At 53.0% G+C, this 19920-nt stretch overlaps 1 protein-coding gene across 8 annotated transcripts in view; it reads left to right on the top strand.

Moving 5' to 3' along the window:
* The window catches only part of Kif21b (kinesin family member 21B), a 47401-nt gene extending 28609 nt beyond the window's left edge, over window positions 1-18792 (top strand). For 2 of the 8 annotated variants that reach the window (XM_057769252.1, XM_057769251.1), the window contains exons 19-35: window positions 196-343; window positions 568-762; window positions 859-960; window positions 1974-2139; window positions 2318-2369; window positions 2553-2610; window positions 3414-3619; window positions 3698-3775; window positions 5559-5672; window positions 7497-7535; window positions 9556-9692; window positions 10567-10747; window positions 11794-11958; window positions 12238-12355; window positions 13018-13188; window positions 13663-13862; window positions 14904-18792. In XM_057769252.1, coding sequence (XP_057625235.1) covers window positions 196-343; window positions 568-762; window positions 859-960; window positions 1974-2139; window positions 2318-2369; window positions 2553-2610; window positions 3414-3619; window positions 3698-3775; window positions 5559-5672; window positions 7497-7535; window positions 9556-9692; window positions 10567-10747; window positions 11794-11958; window positions 12238-12355; window positions 13018-13188; window positions 13663-13862; window positions 14904-14958 — 2185 coding nt within the window. In that variant the 3' untranslated portion in view covers window positions 14959-18792. Of the gene's footprint in view, window positions 1-195; window positions 344-567; window positions 763-858; window positions 961-1973; window positions 2140-2317; window positions 2370-2552; window positions 2611-3413; window positions 3620-3697; window positions 3776-5558; window positions 5673-7496; window positions 7536-9555; window positions 9693-10566; window positions 10748-11793; window positions 11959-12237; window positions 12356-13017; window positions 13189-13662; window positions 13863-14325 lie in introns of all 8 variants that reach the window. The other 6 variants (XM_057769248.1, XM_057769247.1, XM_057769250.1 and 3 more) reach the window with 4 other exon arrangements.
* The last annotated feature ends 1128 nt before the right edge of the window (window positions 18793-19920 follow it).

The raw sequence follows: 19920 nt of genomic DNA, 5'->3' as shown, positions 1-19920 counted from the left end.
CCTGTGAGCAGGACGGGAGTGTGAGCAGTGTAAGCGGCCCTGTGAGCAGGACGGGAGTGTGAGCAGGACAGAAGTGTGACGGTCCGGGAAGTGCTCTGGTGCCTGGGCCGTCTGTTTCACAGTCTGTGTAGGAGCTCAGTAGAGCTTCAGAGGTTCAGAGCAGTCAGCCAAAGCCCCTTTGCTTCTGCCTCCCAGGAAAAAGTTCCAGAAGAAGGGGGCCAGCCAAAGCTTTAGTAAGGCGGCAAGACTCAAGTGGCAGTCCCTGGAACGGAGGATCATCGACATTGTCATGCAGAGGATGACCATTGTCAACCTGGAAGCTGACATGGAGCGGCTCATAAAGGTGGGGCCTCCTTTCTCATCTCTCCCACCCCACTTTCCACCTGTCCGGTCATGTGTCACTTCTCTGGCTCCTCACTCTTTCCCGTCTCCACCTCTGCTCCTCATGCCCGATCTGACCTCTGGATGATCCCAGACAGAGGGTGACTTGGTGTAAGAGCTGTGGGCAGGGCTTGCCTAGGTGTGAGATGTCTCCTCCAGCGCTATCCTCCTTCCCCATCCCCACAGAAAAGGGAGGAGCTATTCCTCCTACAAGAGGCTCTGCGGAGGAAGCGGGAGCGGCTGCAGGCTGAGAGCCCCGAAGAGGAGAAGGGGCTACAGGAGCTGGCTGAGGAGATCGAAGTGTTGGCAGCCAACATTGACTACATCAATGACAGCATCACTGACTGCCAAGCCACCATCATGCAGCTGGAGGAAACCAAGGTACCCGCAGGACAGTCTGGCTGGGTGGGGTGGTAGCAGTGAAGTGGGCTTGGCAGCCCTGTGTGATGGGTGTTTCTGCTTTTTGGTCTCAAAAAGGAGGAGCTGGACTCAACAGATACGTCAGTGGTCATTAGCTCCTGCTCGCTAGCTGAAGCCCGCCTACTCCTAGACAACTTCCTCAAGGCATCCATTGACAAGGTGAGCTGGCGGCTCCCCTGGAACTGGGCATGCACTGTGTACCCTGGTGGTGAAGCCCACGGGTTTGGCTCCTTCCCACCTGCGTCATTTACAGGCTGGGACAAGCTACTGAACCTGCAAACCTCAGGTTCTACGGCTATAAAACCGGAGCACTGACAATACAAGGCTTGCAGCTGGCTGCACAGAATGCTGCACGTATAGGCTTGGCTTCAGTTATAGGTGGCCAGGCCCGTCCACAGCAGGACCGGGCTTGGGTCTGTTGGAGGCAGAGGAGAAAATGCGTGTACGTTAGGGATTGAGGAACAGGAAACAAAAATTACATTCCACCCTTGGCCTACCAGAACACAGGGAGTCGTTGGGCCTCTCTCCTCAGGGACCAGAGAATGTTTCTTCCTGTCCTAGGGTCTGAGTCTTGGGGACAGACGCCAGCTAGTGTCCATATAGTTAACTGGAAAGAGGTTGAGAGGCCATCCTGCCCAACTCTTAGCCAGACCCCCCCAGTGGCTTCTTGGTATTTCTTTCTGTCTTAGGGGGCTGTCTCAGTGTGCTGGGGTATCATGACGAAATGTCACAGATGGGGCGGCTGGTACAACAGAGGTTTCCTAAGCCTAAGATCCCAGTGTTAGCCGGGTGGTTTTTCTGAAGCCTCTCTCCATGGCCATTGTTTCTTCCCATGTCTCCACATGATCCTTCCTCTGTGTGGCTTGTCATGATCTATTATTATAAGGACACTAGTCATACTGTATTAGGGACCACACCTGTGACCTCATATTATCCTGGTTCCCACTCTAAAGGACCTGTCTCCAAGTACATTCACATTTTCAGGTAACAGAGGTTGGGACTTCTCCATTGAATGAGGGATTGTAAGTCTACTCATAACGGAGTATATGCTAGGGTGGCCTTCACTAATGTGTGTGTGTGTGTGTGTGTGTGTGTGTGTGTGTGTGTGTGAAGGGCTACAACATCAACCGTAGGCCAGGAGGAGTACACCTGATCTTGTTCTTTGGCCCCAGGGTCTACAGGTGGCCCAGAAGGAAGCTCAGATCCGGCTGCTGGAAGGACGGCTGAGACAAACAGACATGACGGGCTCCTCGCAGAACCACCTGCTCCTGGACGCTTTGCGTGAGAAGGCCGAGGCACACCCCGAGCTGCAGGCCCTCATCTACAATGTGCAGCAGGGTAAAGCTTCATTGTGGAGAGGGCTTTCCAGCTCCCCAAACTCCCCTGCCTCAGAACTCCCTCAGAAGTCTTGGTCTGATCTAGAGGGTGAGATGCTAGAGAAAGGCTGTGTCCCGTTTCCGCGTACTCTGATGGGGTCTCTCATCCACCTTCCTCCTTCCTTCCTCCACCCCCTCAGAGAATGGCTATGCCAGCACAGATGAGGAAGTCTCCGAGTTCTCTGAAGGAAGGTGAGTTTTCAAGCAGGGAGGCAGTAGCCTCCCAGCATGCACCTGGGGATGGAGGAGGGGTCCCATAGGACCCCAGGGCCAAACTCAGATTTGCAGGCTCTTTGAGACCCATATAGCTAGATCCTAGAGAGATACAGTATAACTATCATGATTCTAAACTTCCTTGCTTTCTTTATTCCTCAGCTTTTCCCAGTCATTCACCATGAAAGGCTCCACCAGCCATGATGACTTCAAGTTCAAGGTAAGTCCTGTTGGAAATGAGGCTGTAGGTTTAGTAGGGCAAACTCCTTACATCCTGATCCCCGTGACTGTAGTTCCATGCCTCTAGCCCTAATTCAGTTTTGTCCATAGAAGAAATGGAGATGCCAAGAAGGATCACACCTGGAACTGGGGGTGGGGGGGGCGCACCAACCTAGAATTTGCTATGTAACCAGGCAACCCATTCTTTTTACCGTGGGAGAAATGACTAGACCCGCTGACAGCCTGTGTCTTCTCTACCTAGTGAGATCACTATACCCAGAGACCCTGCTTTACAGAACGTCTCCCTCCCACCCAAGACTCTGTGTCAAAGCCGGATCTAGATCCCTAGTTATTTTCCCTGCAGTATTTGTTCAACCGCATGGAAGTCAACAGTGAGAAAGTTTTCTTAATGGTGACAGATTGACAGATTAGTGATAAGAATGAGCCAGCGCTCAAGACTTATTAAAGTTGGCTATAGGAGACTGTAGACTGAGCAGTGAGAATGATCTGATTAGGTCAGTCTGGTGGATACTATGTGGTTTGCACAGTCTAAGGGCTTCCACCAGCGAATCTCCCTCAGGCCAGGCAGTATCATTTTCCTCAGGATTTACCCACTTCTCATGTGTTTGCTTCCATACTGGAGGTTAAGCCCACACTGAACTAGATCTTCTGTTCCCGACTTTTTTAGATTCGAATCTCAGCCTCCCCTGTACTTGGAATAGTGGGGGCTGTGTCATCAAGCCCAGGTCTTACTTTATGGTCCATCAGTTGGGCAAATTGGCCCACTCATCCTTCCTTTCCCAGGGTGAGCCTAAGCTATCTGTCCAAATGAAGGCTGTGTCTGCGGAATGCCTGGGACCCCCACTGGATAGTTCCACCAAGAACATCACCAAGTCCCTGGCCTCCCTCGTTGAGATCAAAGAGGATGGAGTGGGCTTCTCTATCAGAGACCCCTACTACCGGGACAAGGTCTCACGCACTGTCAGCCTGCCCACCCGAGGCAGCACTTTGTAAGGAGGGGGATCCGGGTCATGGGTCAATGTGGGCAGAAAATTAGGTCTTGGATTCACTGGACCCTTCTTTTCTAGCCCTCGGCAGTCTCGAGGTACCACGGACACATCCCCTCTGACCCGAAGGAAGTCTTATGACCGGGGGCAGCCTATCAGGTGAGAAAATACATTCTAGAATCTGCACAAGTCACTGTCCGGTCCTCAGGGGCATGAATGGCTCTGAGCATCTTCTCTGTGGATCATCACATACACTTGCTAGTGCAGCCCTTTATGTCACCGTGGTCATATACTCCATCTTCACAGCTAAATGGTGAGGTATCCGGGCTCAGTGTGATCGTAGCAACCTGTGAGAGGCAGGAGAAGAGCCTGATCCACACCCCAGTCTTCCCTCTTTGCCCATAGCTCTGGCTTGCAAGTTGCCTTGGTTGAGAGGAGTTGGGAGGATATAGCTATACGTGCAGCCTAACAGCCTTCATCTGTGAACTCAGAGCACACTGAAATTGCAGTCTGAGGACTAAACCGATCCAAAGGGAGAGGAGTGTAATAGTGGCTTTCCAGAGGGGATTGGATAGGCCACCGAGGTCACAGACTCTTCCTTGAAGGAACTGACAGTTCTCATGGTTCACAGTTCAGCTCCTGCAGCTTGTTCTGAACACTGAGTCAGTAAACCAGAGCCAGAACTGCTCTTAGGGAATATTCCCTCCATATGGAGGGCCAGGCTCCCCTAGGAACTGATCATGTCTCCAATGATGTCTACATCATTTTGTTTAAAGAAAGACCTTAGTTACTGTAATCAGATTGACAGTATTGAGCTCAGCCATGGCACTGTAACCCAGGCCCCAACGAAGCTTGTCTGATCTGTCTCAGCTTTCTAATGCTTAGCAGTGTGGGAGAGGACTGTTGCAGTGTGCTTTGGAACTGTTTCAGGAATCAAAATCTCCATATAATTGGACGTGGTAGCCGACACTTGTAATCTTAGCATCCAGACAGAGGCCAGGTCAAAGCCTTGCAAAGCCAAGGCCACTCTGGTCTATATAGTTTGTTCCAGGCCGGACAGGGCTACTTAGTGAGCTCATGTGTCAACAAACAAATCAAAACCATCACTAAGAAACACAAAAATGCACTAATAAACAAAGGCAGTAACTGGAGCGTCCCCAGGACACTTGTTTCCAGGATCAGGGTGGGAACAGCCTCAGCTGGAAGCACACACACCAAGTTATACAAAACTTGCACTGCCCCATGTGAGCCTGAGAACCAAACAGAGAATGACCAGGGGCATTGATTGTGGGATAAGAAACAAACTTCAAACAGTAGATGAAACTCCAGCTACACCATGAGTGTGTGATTTAAGCATCTAGGGGCTGAAGAGACATTGGCTCAGTGGTTAAGAGCACTGGCTGTTCTTCCAGAGGACCTAGGTTCAACTCCCAGCTCCCACAGGGGTTCACAACCACCTGTAACTCCAGTTCTAGGGTGTCTGATGCCCTCTGCTGGCACTGAACACACATTGTAGTACTGATATAAATGCCAGCAGAACACCCACACACATAAAATAAGATAAATATTTAAAAAGCATCATCTAGGGATGGAGAGATGTCTCAGCAGTTAAGAGCACTGGGCGCTCTTCCAGAGGACCCGAGTTCAATTCCCAGCAACCACAACCACGTGGTGGCTCACAACCATCTATAATGGGATCTAATGCTCTCTTATGGCTTGGAAGTGTACATGAGAGCACTCATCCATTAAAATTAATTAATTAAATAAATAGAAAAAAGCATCATCTAGGCTCTTTACTAGGGAAGGAGTTCTGAGGTCACTACCCAACAGGCCCTGTCTCCTGGGGCTTCATGGGGTGGGACAGAAGCTGGAAACCCAATACTGGGTGGACTTGTGGATAAGGGTGTGGTCACTGATGACTCCTTGTGTTCTCATCTACCAGATCCACAGACATGGGATTCACACCTCCATCCTCACCTCCCACTCGGCCCCGCAATGACCGCAACGTCTTCTCTCGTCTCACCAGCAATCAGAGCCAGGGGTCAGCACTGGACAAGTAAGAGCAGGCCTGAGGAGAGCCAAGCAGGGCACTGAGGCTGGGAGGGAGCCTGTGGGGGCCGGTCAACCGGGTAGACTCCAGCCGGTCTGTTTCAGCTCCTCTGAGTCATGAGGCCCTTGATACTCTTCATCTTTTCTGTACTCATCAAGGGTCTCTCCTTTCCCCCGAGCGTGCTGGGGTGCCAGGAAAGGAAAAGATGGAGGTTACATCCCTAGGGTAGGACAGTCAGGAGCAGTAGCCGTGGGGCAAGCATACCAGAGGGTATTCTAGAATGCCCCTTCCAACTGCTTCTGTCTTTGCTGTTCTCTGCAGCCCTTTCTTAAGCTCCAGCTACTGATTGCAAAAGCTTTACGTAAGGCCCCGGTAATCCTTGAGCACTTGTCCAGTGGACAGAGACCTCTGAGTCATCTCCATGTGGTGGGCTCAGCTCCACCTGTGTTCACAGCTCCTGTGGTTAGGCCGTCATTGCTATAGGGTCATTCTGTTCACAGACATCCCTGTATTCAGACGGTGCCCAACCTTGCTTCGCGATCTGCTGTATATGCATGATTCCATAGGAACTGTCAACCAGCCCAAGAATTGTCTGTCTTCCCTGATTTGCATAAGAGTGTGGTGCAAAGCAGAGTCCAGGGGCCTTTGCCTAGGAGGCCCAGAATCTGGGACTGCTGACTCTAGCTAAGCCTGACAATGGGATTTTTGCCTTCAGGGTGACCCCATCATTCATTGTTTCATTTCTGTGCTTCCCCCAAGCCCGCTATGGCCATCTTCGGCTCTATAGTTACCCAAAGGGCTCCCTTCTTTCCTCCTGAAAGCTTTCCTGCCATGAAGAGCAATGATGCTATGACTTTCAGGGGAGCCCCAGACTATAGACTGCCTGTCCTTTATATGTGATTCCCGCTCTGCCCACCCTCTCACAGAAACCTCTCCTGGCTCAAAATGCTGCTCCGTAGGTGCTAAACCCACGCGGGGCAGACCCAGCAGGTCAGCATCCTGGATACTGTTCTTGCCCAAGCTTACTTCATTTCAGCTCCTACTAAAGAAGCTGTGGCTATGCCTGGCCCTCCCATCCTGATACACCCCTCCCCAGTGCCATGCAATTGACTTGATTGATCACTTGGTTTATTATTTATTTCTTTGTTTTGCTTTTGAGGGTCTCGCCATGTGTCTAGACTAGTCTCGAACCCATATCCTTCTGATTTACTCTCCTAAGCGCTAGGATTACAGGCATGTGCCACTAGATGCACTTTGTCCTCTCCTACCCCCCACAAATTGGAACAGGACTCTGCCCGTCCTAGCCTGGTCTACAGGCTTTGGTCCTGTCCAGTGCTCCAGTCTTGGGACCTACACGCAACACAGAGTTAACTTCTAGACATGGTCTGAGGGAGGAAAAGAGCAGTGGGGCCTTCTTGTGTCCTTGGACAGGCTTGAGCATTGCCCAGGTGGTACAGCTGGCCCCAGCTTACACAGTGGGCCAACCAGAGAGCTTGGAACTAGCAAAGAGCCCTGGAACCATCTCCCCAAGAGTGGGCTGGCTTCCCACACCTCCTATGGCCCTCTCCTCACCCCTACCCTGCTAGCTGAGAGATTCCCTGGTGGTCCGCTGCTGGGGGACTCTCCCAGCTCCCAGGACAGTCTGTCCCCACCCCAACCCCACCACTCTCCCCAAAGGCCCTCTTCCCCTGCCTCTCTCTGCCTTCCCTGAAGAGAATAACCGCCCTCTGACTTCCCTGCTCTGTTGTTGCTGCTGCTGCTGCCGCTACCGCCATTCCTATGTGTGTTTTCCTCTCTCCCCTAATCCAGCTAATTTTCTGCCCTTCCCAGGTCTGATGACAGCGACTCCTCTTTGTCGGAGGTCCTGAGGTACACACAGAATGTCTCTCATGTTTGATTCCCTTTCTTGCTCTCTCTTCTTTCTCTCTTTGCCTCATGCTTCACCAGCCCCTCCTGCCTGTACCCCCTGTCCTCAGCATGCCGCCCCTCCTCTCCTAGCCCCCCGCCTCTTCCACATCCATGGCCCTCCTGAGACCACTTCTTGCCCCATGGTTCCTTCCTCTCATGGTGACCCCGTGGCCTCAGACTATGCCATGCCTGGCTAGAGCTAAGGGGCTTGTGGTCGGGGAGGGTACAGCTGCTTGTGGCTGGCCCTGTTCTCTTCTCCCTCCTGCCCCGGGCAAGGTGGGGAGGGACATGGAAGCCTGGGTTGGACTGGAGTGGAAGCAGAGGTATCGCAAGGACCTTGGGAGCCTGCTAGTCTTTATCGAGTGTCTTTCGCTATGGTGGCTGTGCTTGCGGTTCTTGTAACTTAGCTTGTGTTGGTGGGTGAGTCTTGCAAACTTCAGCTCTGAGGGGCACCCAGGGGGACAGTTTCCTGCTTATATCTCTTAGCACACAGCTTGTGGGTGTCTATTACCCTTCAGCCCACAGGACGACCAGAGGCTGGTCCCTCGAGCCTACTGAGCACAGAGCCCTCATAGCAAGGGGTAAGGCTTAGGACCCTGGCCAGCAGAAGGCTCTTGTGCAAAGGCCAAGAGCTCCCTCTAGCTCTCCAGGTATGCTCTCTGCTTACCATACTCTGCCATACCGTGGTTAGCACCACTGATTTATCCTGTGCAATGAGGCCTTGCCAATAGATGCTATTAGTAATATACCAGCCTTTTAGATCACCGACTCCTTTCGATACATTTTCATGGCGGTCTTGGCCTAACTCAGCCCAAACTGGCATCACAAGCTGGCAGCGAAAGTAGGGAGCTATTTATGCATGCGCTTTTCTGGCATGTGGGCATGTCTGACCAGTGTCCTGGTGTTGCACCTAGCCAAGGCAAGTCTGCAAGACCGTGCAAGAATGCTACAAGTGGCATGTCAGTCATCTCAGTAACTCCACCCCCGGCCATTGTGCCACTGTACGCAACAGCGTTCTCTTTAAAGAGCTAGAATGTGGCTTTTGATGCAACCTAGTTGGGTCTCATCATTAAAGACCTTCCTGAGAAAGACAAAATCACCCCCAGAACTCCAAAAGGTAGATATAGCAGAATTCTCATACTTCCTTGCCTCATCCTTATTCCTGCTCCCAGGGCATTGTGCAGAACAAGCAGGTACCATTCCAGGCCCAGGCAGGCTTGCTCCAGAGAGGTTCAGGCATCCCAGCCCCAAGCTGGGCTGCAGTCCCCTGGAGTTTTTAGGGGATTTTTGTTTGTTTGTTGGCTGGTTTGCTTGTGTTTGACAGGTTGTCCTATATGTGCCAGGCTGGCCTTGAGCTCCTTATATAAACCAGTCTGGCGGCACGCTCACAGCCGTCTCCAGCTTGAGCTTACCAAGTGCTGGGATAGCAGTTGTGTGCCCAGCCCTGATTTATCCCTTTGTAAATGACCGGCACAGGTCTGACCATGCTGGCCCAACTCATGTGGCTCTGTGTAGGTACCCGTCTGCCTCACTACTGCCAGCCCTAGATCACTGGCTGGCAAATGAAGTCTGGGGAGTGTGACAACCTGTATGCACATCTTTCCTCTCGCCTGCCCCCAGTTTTGATTGTCGAAGAAGCATGTAGACTGAGGGGAGCTACAGAGGCCAGGGCTAGCACTTGGGCCTCCGTCCTGCCCCAGCAGGGCTGGCTGCATACCTATCGCTGGCTTCAAGTTAGCTAGCCTCTCCCGATCCCGTTCCTTCCAGTGTGCCTGGCATGGACTTCTCCGGCAGTCTGAGGATGGCAACCGCAGCTCTTTCTGGCTCCCAGACCTTGGTGGAGTTTTGCCAGCAGTCCTTGAACCTCTCATTATTCACTGTCCCCTCTCAGCCCAGACCCCTCTGTCATGTGTGCCTCAGTCAGCCTGGCCACGATCCCCTTGGCTGATTGGCATATCCTCTTTCCCTCTCTCCTGGGAAGGGGCATCATCACCCCCATTGGCGGAGCAAAGGGAGCACGGACGGCACCATTGCAGTGTGTCTCCATGGCCGAGGGCCACACCAAGCCTATCCTCTGCCTGGATGCCACCGATGAATTGCTTTTCACGGGCTCCAAAGGTGCGTGGAGACTTGAGGGGCCAGTGGGGCTAGGTTCTCTCACTGCACGTTCCTTTTCCAGAGCGGGCTGTGAAGGCAGCAGCGCACAGATCCCCCCCAAGGGTTGAGGCTATGCGGAGAGCTTGCCTCTTGTCTTTTGCCTTGGTTCAGGGTCTTAGTCAGTACACTCCTGACTGAGCCTACCCTCCCACATGATCTCACTGGCTCTCCCTGCCCACCTCCTCCTTTAGACATTTTGGGATGCTTTTCTGAAGTCCAGCATCTCCGCTCTCTGATACCACCAATTCCTCCTCATATTACCCGGCACCCACATCATCTCTGCCACTGCATCTGTCTGTCAGTGCCTCTGGTCTCAGCAGCGGGAGTTCATAGTCCTACAACTGATCACAACAAAAAAGTTAAAGACTTGACCAGAAGAAAGAACAAATTTGTAGCATGCATGCATAATAGGGGCCTGTGTGTGCATATACAAATATATGTATACGTATATATGACACACATACATTTATCCACACAGGAGAAGGGATAGCTGTCCACTGAGGTGTGTTTGATTGGTTTCAAGTTTCCCCATGTTTGCTTGCTACTTGGTCATGTAGTAAGTAGTGGATTTGTAGCAATTTTCTTTCAGCCCAGGACACCTCAGCAAGGACCAGAGAACTCACCATTACTTAAAGTTCTCAGCCCCTTTTGCGTCTCCTGAGTTTTTTATTTTTATTATTTTTTTTTATGAGATTGCACATGCATGCATGCTTCTCTCTCAGACTTAGAGTTCCGAGATGTCTCTCCCTACCAAGTGGGACCCCCCCTCCTTTGCGGGAGCTTCCTGGCTCCTGATGTCAGCTCCTCTCCATAGTTGTTTCCCTGTCTCTGGCAGACCGTAGCTGCAAGATGTGGAACCTGGTAACAGGGCAGGAGATCGCAGCTCTCAAGGGTCACCCCAACAACGTGGTTTCTATCAAATACTGCAGCCATTCCGGGCTGGTGTTCTCTGTGTCCAGCTCCTACATCAAAGTGTGGGACATCCGGGACTCGGCCAAGTGCATTCGGACCCTCACGTGAGTATTTCGCTACCTTCTCCTGCTTCACAGGACCGGGTTTGAGAAAAGCGCTTCCTGGTGTAGGTGCGCACTAATCATGGCTCAGCCTGATTAGACGGGCACAAAGGCCCTTTCTGGCCCATAGAGTGACTTTGACTCCAGAGGACAAGGTGGTTTAGGGGACAGTTTCTGAATAGTGGGTTAGTGAGCCTTTGACCTGCCTGGCCCCTCCCTACCTTGGTCCTCTAAGATCTACGGTTTGAGATAGACTGCACATAGCCCTAGGAATCCGAAACACCAGCAGGAGGCAGCAGCCTCCAAAGCCAGCCACCTACCATTGTCCTCAGCAGGGACAGACTCTCCAGAAGTCAGGTTTTGTCCTTATGTGTGCATTAGAAGCCATAGATTGTTTAGTCTGATACTTGAAAAGCGAACACAGGATATTTAGGGCTGCAAACTTACTCAGCACAATGCAGTAGTCACAGAGAATGTCACACATTTGACTGGCCCTATAGAATGTAGACCACCTAGAATGAGCCCCACTGTGTGTCATGAGCCTGGGTGATGTGTCCATTGTAGGTCTGCCTGTTGTAGCAAAGGCTGGGGTGTGGGGTGTTGACCATGGCTGTTTTGGGAGGGAAAGAGATAGATGGGAAAACTACCTTCTACTCAGTTTTGCTGTGGACCTAAAGCTATTTTTTTTTAATGAAGTCTGGGGGAGGGGTCATACACAAAATGAATATTATCACCTCTTTCAATGGATGAAGAAACTGAGGCTCAGAGAAGTTAAGTGATTTCTACATGAACCAGGTTCAAAGCCTGTTCCTTGACTCTTACAATCTGTGCAAACTGCCCATGCACCCCAATGGGTCATAGAGACATATTGGCTAGAGTGTAGCTCTCCCTTTGGTCCAGCTTCCAGGGGAGGTTGTTCGGCCTGCATAGAGAAGACATCCTGGGAGAAGTGACTTTTCCGAGCTAGTCCCAGTGAAGTTTATTTGTTTTTCCGGCCTGCGTGAATAGCCTCTTGTGACCTCTGGCTTTGCTTTCTTTTCTCTGAGTAGGTCCTCAGGCCAGGTGATCTCAGGAGATGCTTGCATAGCCACATCCACACGAGCCATCACCAGTGCCCAGGGCGAGCATCAGATTAACCAGATGGCCCTCAGCCCCTCAGGCACCATGCTGTATGTGGCCTCTGGCAATGCTGTCCGGATCTGGGAGCTTAACAGGTCAGTGAGATGTCAGGAGAATAGGCCCAGGGAAGGTCCACAGGCCTCAGCATAGTGTGGACCACTCCAGTGTGGGCTGGACCTCAACTGTGCCTCCAGTTCCCCAGTCTATGCGCTTGCCCCCTCTCCCCCTGCCTCTGAAAACCTTGGTCCTTGATCTTGCTTTGAAGGGGAGAAAGTAGTCTGTGTCTATTCCAGGCCAGATTTCCTCCATCCCCCTGCTCTAACCTAGGTGCCCCTCCAACCGACTATCCCTGGTTGGGCCTCTCCCCACTCTAGGTTCCAGCCCATCGGCAAACTGACCGGCCACATTGGCACAGTGATGTGCCTGACAGTCACCCAGACTTCGAACCAGCATGACCTCGTGGTGACTGGCTCCAAGGACCACTATGTGAAGGTAGCTGTAACTGCCTTGACACTAGCTGGGGTCTGACTGGAGCCCCTCCTCTGAGACCTGAACGATGCTGTTCTCACTATTTCTGCCTATTCCACCTTTACCCCCTGTTACCTGGGGAACATATAAAAAACAGGGAGACTTCTGGGAATTGCTGCTGGAGAGAGCATCTCAGAGGAAACAGGAAGATGTGTATGATCGGTCAAGGGCATAGAATTATTCTGTAAATGGTGAAAAGTGAGCAACCTAAATATGTAAGGATTGCAGTTAGAGCCTCTCAATGGAGTATGATGTGACACTTAAAATGATAAGTAGGGGGCCTGGAGAGATGGCTCAGCGGTTAAGAGCACTGGCTGCTCTTCCAGAGGACCTGGGTTCAATTCCCAGTACCCACATGGCAGCTCACAACTGCCTGTAGCTTCAGCTCCCTGGAAGCTGGCACCTTTACACCAGTGCACATAAAATAAAGTTAAAATAAATTATTTTGAAAAAAATAAGTAGGAAAAAATACAAAATATGCAATTTGGTTTGCTCTCTATGATATAGTTGGACTCTGTGGATGAAAAGGAGATGGAGGGGGTGAGACTATGGCAGTGTTCTTCCAACAGCGCTCAAGGCCTGCCCCAAACATGCCCCTCTCTGGGCTCTGCCCTCCTCCTCTGCAGATGTTCCAGCTGGGCGACTGTGTGATGGGCACCATCGGCCCAACCCACAACTTTGAGCCCCCTCACTATGACGGTATCGAATGCCTGGCCATCCAAGGAGACATACTGTTCAGTGGCTCCAGGGACAACGGCATCAAGAAGTGGGACCTGGAACAGCAGGAGCTCATTCAGGTTCGGGGAGGGGAGGGGTGGGATGGTCCAGGGCGAGACCCCAGGCAGACCTTAGCCGGGCCCCTCCAAGACTGCCTGCTGTCTGCCATCTTCCCTGCTGTCCCCGCCCTCCTCTCCCTGCAGTCTGTGTTGGTTCCACTGGGACCCTCTGACCCCTGCTCCCCACCAAGCCCTAGCTCCTGTGTCAAGCACTTGACTTTAGCCTGGCTCTTCTGGAGGCTGAAGACTTTTCCAGCAGGGCAGATTCAGAAGTTTGAATGTGGGAACTGTGCAGAAGGACCCGTCTGGGCCTTTGAGTCCTCTGGCACAACTTAGCTCAGCCTGGGAATGTGGGGTCTGTCCATCTAATAGCTGTAGATGCCAGGAGCCAGGTAGCATCCTTCCACCTCTAGCAAGAGGGATGTGTGTGTTCCTGGGGCCTTCGAGCAGGCCCCCTCCCTTCTCTACACCTTATCAGCCCTGACCCTCCCACAGCAAATCCCCAATGCTCACAAGGACTGGGTGTGTGCCCTGGCCTATGTTCCTGGCCGGCCCATGCTGTTGAGCGCCTGTCGGGCAGGCTTCATCAAGGTCTGGAATGTGGACAACTTCACACCCATTGGTGAGATCAAGGGCCACGACAGCCCCATCAACGCCATCTGCACCAACAGCAAGCACATCTTCACAGCCTCCAGGTGGGTGCCGGGCAGGAGGGCCTCTTGTTCCCCTCCCTCTTCCCAGAGTCAGTATGGTGCAGCTGTCCCCACAGATCCGATTCACCCAGCAGAATCCCACAGAGCCCTCCTCTCTAAACCTCCTGTTCATCTTCACTGAGCACCAAGCTCCCAATGTCCTGGGTGCTGCACTAGACAAGGGATCAGGGAGCCCCTGGGCCCCGGGCCAGGACTTGTCCTCCCAGCAATCCCAATCTCTCTCTCTCACCCATGCAGGAGCTAAGGCTTGCCCTGCCACTTTTAAACCTCTGCTTCTTTAGCTGCAGCTCTGCCCCCACCCCGTCAGGCAGTGCCAGGTTCTCAGCCCCAGGGGCACTACTCAGCCCGGTTTCTTCTTTTCTCTCCTTGTCCCCACCATGCCCCTTCTCTCCCCTCCCATCTCTTCCTACCTCTCCTCTCTGCCTCTCTACCTCTCCCCCCATAGTGACTGCCGGGTAAAGCTGTGGAATTACGTCCCTGGACTCACCCCCTGCCTTCCTCGCCGAGTCCTGGCCATAAAGGGCCGCGCCACCACCCTGCCCTGACCCCTCTCCAGCCCTCCCCTTTCCTCTCTCATTCTTCCCCTCTTGCCTTTTCCTGTCTTTCCCCACCTCGATCTGAGCTGCTTCTTCACGGTATGAGACTGTTTTACTCTTGACCTTCTTATTCTCCCTCCGTGCCCTGCCTGGCCCAACAGATTGCACCAACAGCCCACCTTGCGAGCATGAGCAGTGGGACAGAACCCTAGGTAGCGGAGAGCAGAGGGGGAGGCATTGAGGCCTGGACAAAACAAAACAACGAGAAAGCCCAGGACGCCAGTCCTGCAGGGTCTTGGAGACCATGTCCTGGGCCCTCCCTTTGCCCAGACCCTTCCCTGTGCATCAGTGCCCACTGCTCCTGAGCAATATTTGCCTCAGCCCAGCCATACATGAGGGAGGTGGGGAGTCTGCCCAGCCTTTACTTTTGGGGGCAGCCGGCTGGGCTCGCGTCAATGGCTGAGCATCCTCACTCTGTCCTCCCCAGTGACCTGACAGTGAAGTTCTGGAGCATGCGACGGCTACCGGCGGCCCACCCTTGAAGTTAGGACTGAGGGCGGCTAGACCCTCGGACCTGGCAGCCCACACAGCGTGGAAGGGAAGCTGTCGCCTGACCTGAGCAGACCAGCCAGGTGCACTGAGGACAGAGGGTGTGGCCCTTCTCTTGCTCTGCTTCCTCTCACTGGCCCCTCTGTCCCTCCCCTGCCTCCTGAGAAAGGAGAGGCCGGGGAGGGAGTAAGCTGTGAAGCCAAAGGGCACGATCCCTTCCCCCGCCCAGTTCCTTGCCCTGCCCACAACAGGTCACACTGTCTCCTGCTGAAGCAGCCCTGCCCTTCCTCTGGGCCCTCAGCCCAGGGTGGCACTGGGAGGGAGAAGAAGTCCTCCTGCCCTCCTGCCCATCTATCCTCAGTGAGCTAGCCTCTTCCATGTCTCCCAGCCCCACCTCTGGAGCCACTGCATCTGCCTCTGAGCCCACCAAGGTAGTTCTCAGGTAACCATGGAAAACAGATGTAAGCAGCTGAGTCCTGCAGCTGACCCTAAAACCCTATGGCCACCAACCACCCACCTCAGTGGGGCCCAGTCATTCCTTGGGGCATCCTCTGCTGAGGGCACGGTGGAGCTGCTTAGACAATTCCTCTGGGGAGAAGGTCAGCAATACTGCAGTTAATCTAACTTATTGTTTTTTATTTTTATGTTTTGTTGTTGCCTCCTGGAAACTGACTTGAAGTTTCTTCCCATCTTCTCCCCTGCACTCGTGATGGGGGAGTCTTCTCTTTGGCGCTCCAGCCCCCTGCCCCACCCTCTGTTCGGTGGGCAGAGGAGGGAAAGGCCCTTTCCACCCTTTGCAGCTCTGGCCTTTGCCCCAGCTCTGCTCCACCCCGGCAAACCTTCTAGAATAGTCCAGGTCTCTAGGCCGCCTGATGCCGCAGTGCCTTCCTCCATCCTGAGGCCTGGCATCATGCTGGGCAGCCTTATGCCAGCCATGCCTGCAGCTCACATGTGTCTTTTCCTTATGGGCCTCGTGCCCACAGACCCCGAAGGTCAGAGAGTCCACCCAAGACCAGCAGTCCAAGACCAGGGAACCCATGCTCCCTAGAGTCCTATGTGGTCCAGATTGGTAGACTGTCCATTAGGTAGCGGCTTGGGTAGTAAGGCTACTAACCTAACTCCCCAGCTAATTATGTTTCAGCCCTCATGGGGACAGGAAGACCCCACTGCTTCTTTTCCTTTAGTTATTCTACAAACGGATTTTCAAGCCTTAAAACCAGCCTGGGCCAAAGGCCCTCCCTTTTAGATTAGCAGGAGGAGGCTCACGCTCCTTCCTTGCTTCTCCCACGGGGCTGTGGACTCAGCTGCAGGGATGAGGTGTAATCTGTGTCTGGCGCCCCCTTTAGGAACAACTCTGAATTTATAGGTCTAGACCTTGAGAGGGGTCACTCCATCCATCACCCCTGGCTTCCCCTGCCCTTAAACTGGTCCACACTTACTCCATTGCTTCACTGATCTCATGCTTCCTGGCTTTGTTCCGGGAGCCGTGCACCCCAGCTCTGTTCAGAGGACATGGTAACTTGAGGACTTTGGATAGTTAGCGTAGCACATCTGCAATTGGCTCTTCTCTCTCTGTGGCCGCATACACTGGTACCTGTCCATGTGGCCAGGGATGGGAGGGTCCCTGCTGAGGACAGACCCTCTCTGAGCCATCCCGGAGCTGTATCAGAGACTAAGATTATCCCGCCTGTCGGTGGCCCCTGTCGGACATGGTGTTAAGTCTGGGTACGTGGATATTCAGAACGATACGCCTGGAAAGCGGGTCAGCTGGAACCTGGACAGTCTGTCTGCAATGACCGGAGATCTTCCTTCCTCTGCTCATCCTGAACATGCTAAGAAACTGTCTTAGCTCTCAGAAGTGACCACGTCTTCTCCTCCACCCCTCTCCACCTGAATGGAAAGCCTAGACCTTATGTCCTGTAAGAAAACCCAGAACCCATCTGCATGAGTGTTTACAAACTCCAGAAACACGCGAGACTGATCTGACCCCATGGGCTGGGCTGCCCCAGCCTGGGGTGCTGTACTGTATAGCTAGCTGCAAGGCCAGTTCTTGTACAAAGCGTGTGGTCTTACAACCCTGCGAGAGGTGCTCACCGTCATTGCCCCTTCTGCCATTTCTGATAGGTCACTACCTCATGGCGGGGCTGCTGTGCTGTCCCAGCGAGTGTCATTGGCTAAACTTGAAATCCTTCGGAGCTCTAAGCGCATTGTCCCCGAGTCATTCTGATCTGTGTTCTGGGAATGTTGGTATCCCTTCCCACTCTTTCGGGGTGTCCAAGGCACACAGTCAGGGGCAGGCCCCTAGCTCCACTCATTGCACAAGCGTCCTACGTGTTGGAAGCACAAACTGGTTGTGATTTGAGCACAAAGCAGGTCTCGGGGTAGACAATATGGGCAAACACGGGCCCAAGAGGCTTTTTCCAGATGGGCTGAGTCTTAAGGTAGACTAGGGATGCCCATGCCTGTGGCTGACTCACCCATGTACTTCTGGGACTTATATTACTTCTTGTGCCCATCCTAAGACTTGAGTCCCAGGCCACATCTGTATGCTGTGGGCCCTCCCTAGACCCCCATACCCCAGACCTATAAAAACCCACGTATAGCTGTACCCCACCATACTGAGCCTGAAGAGCCTGGACCCAGGCTCCCATCTCCTGAACTAACGTCCACATCCATGCTTCCGAAGCTGATTGGCTTCCGTCTGGATGGAACTTCTCTACTGCCCTCTCTCTTGGGCCTTCTCTGCACAATCCTGGGTCAGGACCCATTCCAGTATTAACCAGTTCAGTGTTTGCACTTGTTGGAGAGACTTGACCCCTCAGCGGCCAGGTCCTGGAAGGCTGGGCCTGAATCAGCCTCTAGAGCTTGCCAAGGAGGGAGAGAAGGCAAAGAATGAGAGGCTGACCCAGCCCAGCCCTTGATGTGGTCAGAGTGCCACCATCAGCTACTTGAAAAGGGACAGCTATGGATCTGGAATACGCCTCCCACCCTCACCCCAGCTGCAGGCTTGGGCAAAGGGCAGGTTAAAGCACAAACACACGCACGCGGGGAGGATGCTGTCTCCCGGGGGCATTCTCGTGCTGCCCATTGTGGTGGAGGTGCAGGCAGAAAGCTGCTGTGAAATTGGGGCATTATGTTCTACCCTGCCAGTTCCTGGGGACCTCCCCTGGATTCTGGGCTGGGTGCAGCCACACACCCTTGGCTGAGCCTGGCTGGTCTGTGTGGGCAGAACCTGCCCTGCAGGAGCGGTGAATTCCATCCTGTCATGTGGCCCAAACCTGTGGCATCCGTCCCTTTGTCCTTTCGAGTTGGGAACTGCTTGCTGCTTAGAAGAATGGCCAATGACTCCACTGAGCCTTCCTGAGCCCAGCCGTCCCCTCCTGACTCCCGACTCTTCACTGCTCCTTAAGTGCAAGAGACTCTGCAGGGCAAGTTCTGTTTCTTTGACATCTTTGTTCCGTCCCCGGTGCCCACCCCTCTTCATCTCCAGCACCCACCTGACTTCCTTTGCCTCCTCCTTCCTCCTTCAATCCTGTGTCCTTAAGACTTTGTCAAACAGTGGGAAGTCGGTACTGCTGAAAGTCAGAAAAGACCACTGATGTCTTGGTGCCCCGCCCTGCCCCCAGCTCTTCCAGCCGCTGCCCCTACCCAGGCTGCAGGGTCTCTCTTGGCTCATGCGCTCTCCCGTGACACGGTAGCTCAAGGTGTGTATATGCTTTGTACCTCTTCCGATGACTGTACATAGGATATGAAAGTTATTTAAGCCTCATGTTGTACATTTCTGTTCTGGAATTGGATGTGTGTGTTCTAAGATAAATAAAACTCGAATGACCATTGTCTGCAGAGGTGTTGCCAGCGGGCTGTTGACCTGCGGCTGCTGGTGCTTTCTTAGGGGTGGGAAGTTGTTTATGGGTAGGTATATGAGGCTGGCCTTTGTAACTGGGCCCCATGGGAGAACAATGCTCTATGGAGTTTATGGTCCCTTGGAGTATGTTCTCTTCTTCCCACCCTCCATGTGGCCTGCAGGGTTCAAGGCAGGTACAGGTGGTCAAGAGCAGACACCAGCACTGACTGAGCACCCAGTACCGAGGTCCTTACTGTTCAGGGCATTCTTTGCTAGATCATCCCTGGTATTCGGTGATAGCCTCTTTATGAAATGAGGACATTCACAGGATGGGAGAGACTCACCAGGACAGGGCTGGGCTTCAATCAGCCTGCACCACCAAAGTACCCACTTTCTGTCATTCACATATTGCAAGCCTTCCCTAGGACTCAGGACTCCCTGTGTGTGGTACGGGATGGACATGTTTCATTTCGTTGTCATGTACGGAGAGAAGACAGAAATGTACACATACTGAAAAGCTCATATAGCAAACCAGCTCTGAGATGGTCATGATGCTATCACTAGGTCATTGCTTTCCAGTCTTCGGGAAGCTGTCTTCTCCACTACCCTTGGAATGGAACCCAGCACCTTGTGCATGCTAAGCATGTGGCCTGCCACTGATTTACCCTTCCAGCCATTCTGTGTTGTCATCTGTCTGTCTCTCTGTACACTCCTGTGTGTCTGGCCCACTCCTTGATGCCATCTATGATTAGAAAACGTCCTATACAGCCAGGAAGCCAAGATCAACTTTTGTTGCTCTGTTTCCCAAAAGGAAAACTGAGTGGTTTCTGAACCCACACAAGTCCCTGTTGCTCATAGTGACCCAGCGAGCCAGAGTTCGGGGGATGGGGAGGAATTCCGAAAGAAGCTTCTGCTCTTCCAGCAAAGGAGCTAATGGGAGGGGACCCTTAGCCACAAAGGGAAACACAGTGATCATTCCTGCCCCGTGTCCCCAGCCTCTGGGGCAGGCACAGAGCCTTCTGCCTTGGAGAACAGGTTGGCTTCCTGAAGATCATTGATTTTGGCTAGGCAACTGAACTCCACCCCATGCCAGCCTCCTGCCTCACCCTTG

The sequence above is a fragment of the Chionomys nivalis genome, chromosome 5, assembly GCF_950005125.1.
Source record: "Chionomys nivalis chromosome 5, mChiNiv1.1, whole genome shotgun sequence".
NCBI lineage: Eukaryota > Metazoa > Chordata > Mammalia > Rodentia > Cricetidae > Chionomys > Chionomys nivalis.
This window is presented reverse-complemented; position numbering and strand designations above follow the sequence as displayed.